Genomic DNA, 5,685 nt, shown 5'->3' with positions numbered 1-5,685 from the left:
TCCCAACCTCCGTCCCCAGTTTCTCAAACCCCTCAATAACCCCCTCCCGATCCCCACCCCCCATCTCCTGACTCATCTTAAACTTCCCCTGCAACCGCTCAATCCTCACCTCCACCCCGATAATATTCTTCTTGAGGAGCTCTACATACGACTCCGGCGCATCGCTTACCTCCCACGGCCCCGGCCTCTCACCCCCGGTATACCCCATGATCGAGGTCTCCGCATGGCGGGATAAATCATTCACCTGGCGCGACAAGAACGCACCCGTCTCCTCGGCCTTGGAGTTGCAGTGCACCGTGATCTTGCCGTATGCCTGCACGGCGGAGTAGTTCCAGGTGGGCACGACCTTGCCCGTGGCGGGCTTCGTCTCCTTGTAGAATTTGGGGGTGACGTAGTGGTGGTGGGGGCCGTTGAAGAGGATGAGGACTTCGTCGGGGAGTTCGAGGGTCGCGGATTGGGTTTGTGCTTGGTGCTGGGCGAGGGCGTCCATTAGTGCTTTCGCTTGCGGGTTTTGCTTGGCGATGTGCCCGCGGAGAGTGCCTGGGGTGGGATCGGCATTGTCGGCGGGTGAGTCTGGCACGTCGAGGACGAAGGGGATGTGGCTGGATTGGAGGAGGGGGTAGTTGGGGGATTTGATGGCGGTGGTGAGGATCCCGAGGGGATTGTCATGGATGAACTGTTGGAGGAGGGGGAGGTGTGCTTCGGCGTGGACGGCGCGGAGATACATGATGATCTGGTCTTTGTAGTCCAGAGGGTTATTGTCAGTTCTGATGCAGGGGACGTGGTTATATATTCATCGATTGTCTGATCAGTTAACTAGTCATAGTGATATGATATCTATGGTTTCAATTGGCTCATGACGCCGAGTCAGACTTTGTCGGCGCAGGGCGTACATCCTCGGGACTGCTAGGAGTCATAACTGTCCCGGCCCAATGCAGAAAGACATTACAAAACGGCCGATGAGAGGGTGGAATGTCTGCACAATGATTGGTCAGACTAGATTGATCGCAGTTTGAAATAGCAGGTGGCCAATAGCATTGATGGATCTGTTGACTATTCCCTTTTCAGCAGTTGACAGGAGTGGGGCATCTCCTCCAGCCAATAGGCTCATAGCTATCAGTGCTTCACCATTCGATCGATCAAAATCGTCACCACTTCCATTCTAGGAAATTCTGGGGAGTGGAGCCGTCGATTGCCACTATTATCAACTGTGGTCTGTGAAATGCACCTTATAAATAGGTATTGAGGAAACCACGTTTGTTCATTGAAATCTTCATTCTGTCACCACACGCAACCAGTAACAAAATGCCTCTCTCACAAGACAGCCACCCGGCCACCAAGGCCCTTCATGCCGACGATCGACTCAACTTGGTGACAGACGTCGCACCTCCAATCCATCTATCGACCACATTCAGATACTCCAATGATCCTGATCAATTGGTTCCGTCTGAGGATCCTATTGTACGTCCCCAAAGCCATTCCAGGATTCAGCTAACATCCCCAGGCCGAATTCGACGGCAAGAACTACGTCTACTCGCGGGAGTTTGCACCCAACGCAACCCGCTTCGAGGCAATTCTCTCCGCCTTACTTGGTAGCCACGCTGTCAGCTATGCCACCGGCTTAGCTGCACTACACGCAGCCCTGATCATGCTGAACCCCCGGCGCATCTCCGTCGGCGAAGGCTACCACGGCAGTCACGAAGTCATCGGGGTGCTCGCCCGTCTCACAGGGCTCAAGAAGCTCCCCCTGGACTGTCCCGCCGAAGAGCTAGAAAAAGGCGATGTGATCCTCCTCGAGACGCCAGTCAATCCGCTTGGCACGGCATTCAGCATCGAAGCGTACGCGCAAAAAGCTCACTCCCGTGGAGCCTACCTCATCGTCGACAGCACCTTTGGTCCGCCCGGCTTGCAGGATCCCTTCCTCTGGGGCGCGGATGTCGTGCTGCACTCCGGCTCCAAGTATTTCGGCGGCCATAGCGATATACTCTGCGGTGTGCTTGGTGTCAAACGTGCCGAATGGCATCGCCAGCTGCTGGAGGATAGGGTCGCGCTCGGCCACGTCATGGGGAACCTGGAGAGTTGGCTCGGTGTGCGTAGTCTGCGTACGCTGGAAGTTAGGGTGCAGAGAGCTACTCAGAATTCGGCCAAGTTGATTTCATGGCTGAACGACGCCTTGACGGCTCCGTCGCCGGCGCCGGGTAGCGATGAGGAGATCGTGCAAAGGGTGCTGGTGAAGATCTACCATGCCAGTTTGCAGAATGAGGAGTGGCTGAAGAAGCAGATGCCGAATGGGTTCGGGCCTGTGTTTGCCATTGTCATGAGGGATGAGAAGCTGGCGAAGACACTGCCAAGTAAGCTTGCTTTGTTCCAGCATGCGACAAGCTTGGGGGGTGTTGAGTCGTTGATCGAGTGGCGGGCGTTGTCGGATTCCAGGATTGATCGGAAGTTACTGAGGATTAGTGTTGGGTTGGAGAATTGGCAGGACCTGAAGATGGATTTATTGTCTGCTTTCAGGGCTCTTGTTGAGGTTTAAGCTGGTTGTGTGAATTTCATGAAACACTGTCAGCTTCGTGGTCAAATGAACCTTCCTTATTCAGTAATTGATAGGCTTCATTCACCCACTGAGTCAGTCCGCTTGCGAATATGCACGGCCATAAAGAAACTGCATGTATTGATTGAGACAAAGATCCATCACAAAGGGTGTTCCTTCTTTGTTCGAGATTCAATAGCCTCAAGCTATAAAACAAGCCATCCTGGTATGTATCCAGTCCTACACAACAGTAAGCTCTGCCTCTCAAATGAAGCACCCAACACACATCATCGATCCCAACGGGGACGTTATCATCAAACTCCTCGACCCAAATGCTCCATTTGCCGTATGTGAAGAATGGGACTATGGAGAGGATGAGGAATTCCCCCCGTGGTTCGGATCAAGACAGTGGCATCCTTTGAATAACGAACAAGCAGTCGACTCGCTCCTTGATCTCACCCTCGCTGATCAGGACACCCAGAATGGATCACCAAAGTCTGCAGCATCAGAGACTCATGTTGCCCAATTGGCGGCAACCGGTCTAACGAGAGTGCCTACTCGACGACGACGGCCACGGAGAATGAGCGAAGGCGAATGTATTTTAACTGAATATGCACGTATGTCATACTTCCCTGAGCACGAGTACAGGCATGAGAGTGCATGCTAAGTGCTTAGGCAAACCTGCATTCAACGATGAATACACCTACCAAGTCTCATCGCGACATCTCATACTTGCGTCTCCATTCTTCCGCGCAGCACTGACAGGAGGGTGGAAGGAGACCCGCACCCTAGGCACAGACGGCTCTGTGACATTCACCGTCTATGACTGGGATGACCAGGCGCTCTTGATTTTTCTGAACATTGTCCACGGACGGCACCGCGATTTGCCCTGGAAAGTAGGGTTAGAGCTCTTGGCGAAGATCACCGTCATCGCCGACTATTATCAATGTATAGACGCCATTCAATTCATGGCGCTGTCTTGGTATGCCTTTTTGAGGCCTAGATGCTCCTCTCTTGTCCAGCCAAGGGCTATTGTCTTGTGGTTGTGGGTTTCGTGGGTGTTGCGTCTTCCAGATCAGTTTCGGGAGGCAGGCTCAACGGCTATGGAGCAATTGGATCAGCGGATGGATTCATTGGCATTGCCCATTCCAAAGAGGATTCTAGGTGAGGTTCGTTGAGTGAGGTCTGTTGCAATAGCTGATGAATTAGATGCCATCAACCATCAGGAAGGGTTTCCTGGAAGACTTGACGAGGGAAATCGCCTGCTTTTTTGGTGGCTGTACCGGGGATGGACAGTGGGTTGATAGACCGGGCTGCGATCTCAGTACAGCAACAGGAGATTGTTTCTGGATGGAAAAGCCTCGTATTCATTGGTCTGAACTTTAACGTATAGATTGCAACCATACAATTCGAGTTATTTCCTTTCCACCACCGTTTGAGACAGTCCTCCATGTCTGGCACCGGTCCTTTGAACATGGCCTCAGGCAATCAAGCGCCAGGACGCGGTGCCTTAATGGCATCTATGTAAAGGGTAAGTGACTTGAGCGACAAGAGGTCTGAATTACTATTAACACTTTCGGGAGACGGAAAACCAAGGGTCTGAAGGCTTCTCGCCGCTTGTCTTGATCCGCTGCATGGTGGAAGGAATATCGCAACTTGAAGATGAACGAAATCCACAGTCACAGAATCAGATTCTACAATAGGAGCCGGGAAGTTGTTCTTAAGCGATGTGATCCTGCAGACTGCGAAGACACGGACATACTTAGCGCAGTCATAGTAGTCCGCGAGTATAGCCGGATGAGCCATCACGATGAGACTCTGCCCTTGGAAAGTTTGTAATTCTGACTATGGAGGTTTCGCAGCATTACCAGAAGTAATTTTGGATTCCCAATGACGCACCTCAACTCCCTCGCTTTGCTTCTCTTTCAAGTTTCTTGCAAACATCCTTCGAAAGATGCGGAGGCGAAGGGAGATGCTCCACGGAAGCCTTACAAGCCTGTTCATCTCTCTCATTCCTTTTTCTCTATACTCCCCAGCGCTCTGATGCAGTCTTCATTCTATTCATAGTTATCATTTCCATCTTCTTCATCACTGTTACTCTCACTGACTTTTCCTCTCTTGGTCAGATGTGCGGAACGTCGAGGTTGAAGAAGTTGAGTTTGGTCAGGAGTGGTGGTGCCTATAGATGGGTATTTACATTTGTATAAGCTCTCTCTCACATCTGGTGACTAGCAGAAGTAGGTCAGTGGCTGCTCAAGGTAGGCATCAATTTCTATGTTTGCTTTCCAGCGCTTATGCAAACAGTCGAATTTGAACAGATCCAGAACAGACACTATATGAACAAAGTGACCGGGAGAAGTTGACTGAGCTAAATTGAGTAACTGATTCTACTGGATGATGATTGACCATCTCATCCCCTCTCCTGCAATGACACGGTAGTATCATGCATGCATATCATGACCAAGCATCCTCTCCTTGCAGATCAGGTGCGGGGAATCCTCATCTAGGTATATAATCCACCGAGTACTCGCAGATAATCGACCGTCTTTCAACGATTTAGACATATCACAATGCACACAACCATGTCCCTCCTATACACCCTCATACCGACAATGATCCCCCTCTCCCTCGCCTCTATCCCCTCCCCAAATCTCCTCCCTACCCCCCCAATGGGCTTCAACAACTGGGCCCGCTTCATGTGCGACCTCAACGAGACGCTCTTCCTCGAAACCGCCTCCTCAATGATCTCCACCGGCCTCCGGGAAGCAGGCTACAACCGCCTCAACCTAGACGACTGCTGGATGGCCCACGACCGCGCCCCGAACTCCTCCCTCCAATGGAACACCACCAAATTCCCGCACGGCATACCCTGGCTCGCCCACCACCTCAACGCCCACGGCTTCCACCTAGGCATCTACCAAGACGCAGGAAACCTCACCTGCGGCGGGTACCCCGGCTCATTCGGCCACGAGGCCCTCGACGCCCACACCTTCGCCGACTGGGGCATCGACTACCTCAAGCTCGACGGGTGCAACGTCTTCCCGCAGCATGCCCGCACCCTGGAAGAAGAGTACCGGGCCCGCTACGCGCGCTGGCACGCCGTCCTGCGCCAGATGCCCGCCCCGCTCGTCTTCTCCGAAAGCGCCCCGGCGTAC

The 5,685-nt window shown here is 52.7% G+C and overlaps 2 protein-coding genes across 2 annotated transcripts; both read left to right on the top strand.

The window, feature by feature from the left end:
* Positions 1–1,305: 1,305 nt before the first annotated feature.
* On the top strand, positions 1,306–2,533 carry CDV56_100668 (putative transsulfuration enzyme family protein; the record flags this gene model as incomplete). Its single annotated transcript, XM_026754287.1, has 2 exons — positions 1,306–1,461; positions 1,505–2,533. 2 exons carry the CDS (start codon positions 1,306–1,308, stop codon positions 2,531–2,533), a joined length of 1,185 nt encoding a protein of 394 aa, XP_026609473.1.
* A 265-nt stretch (positions 2,534–2,798) lies between these two features.
* On the top strand, positions 2,799–3,698 carry CDV56_100485 (uncharacterized protein; the record flags this gene model as incomplete). The annotated part of the gene is made up of 3 exons (XM_026754104.1): positions 2,799–3,147; positions 3,206–3,512; positions 3,623–3,698. 3 exons carry the CDS (start codon positions 2,799–2,801, stop codon positions 3,696–3,698), a joined length of 732 nt encoding a protein of 243 aa, XP_026609472.1.
* Between the last annotated feature and the right edge of the window lie 1,987 nt (positions 3,699–5,685).

The sequence above is a fragment of the Aspergillus thermomutatus genome, assembly GCF_002237265.1.
Source record: "Aspergillus thermomutatus strain HMR AF 39 chromosome Unknown NODE_532, whole genome shotgun sequence".
Taxonomy (NCBI): domain Eukaryota; kingdom Fungi; phylum Ascomycota; class Eurotiomycetes; order Eurotiales; family Aspergillaceae; genus Aspergillus; species Aspergillus thermomutatus.
Note: the sequence above shows the minus strand (reverse complement) of the source record. Positions and strands in the feature narration are given on the sequence as shown.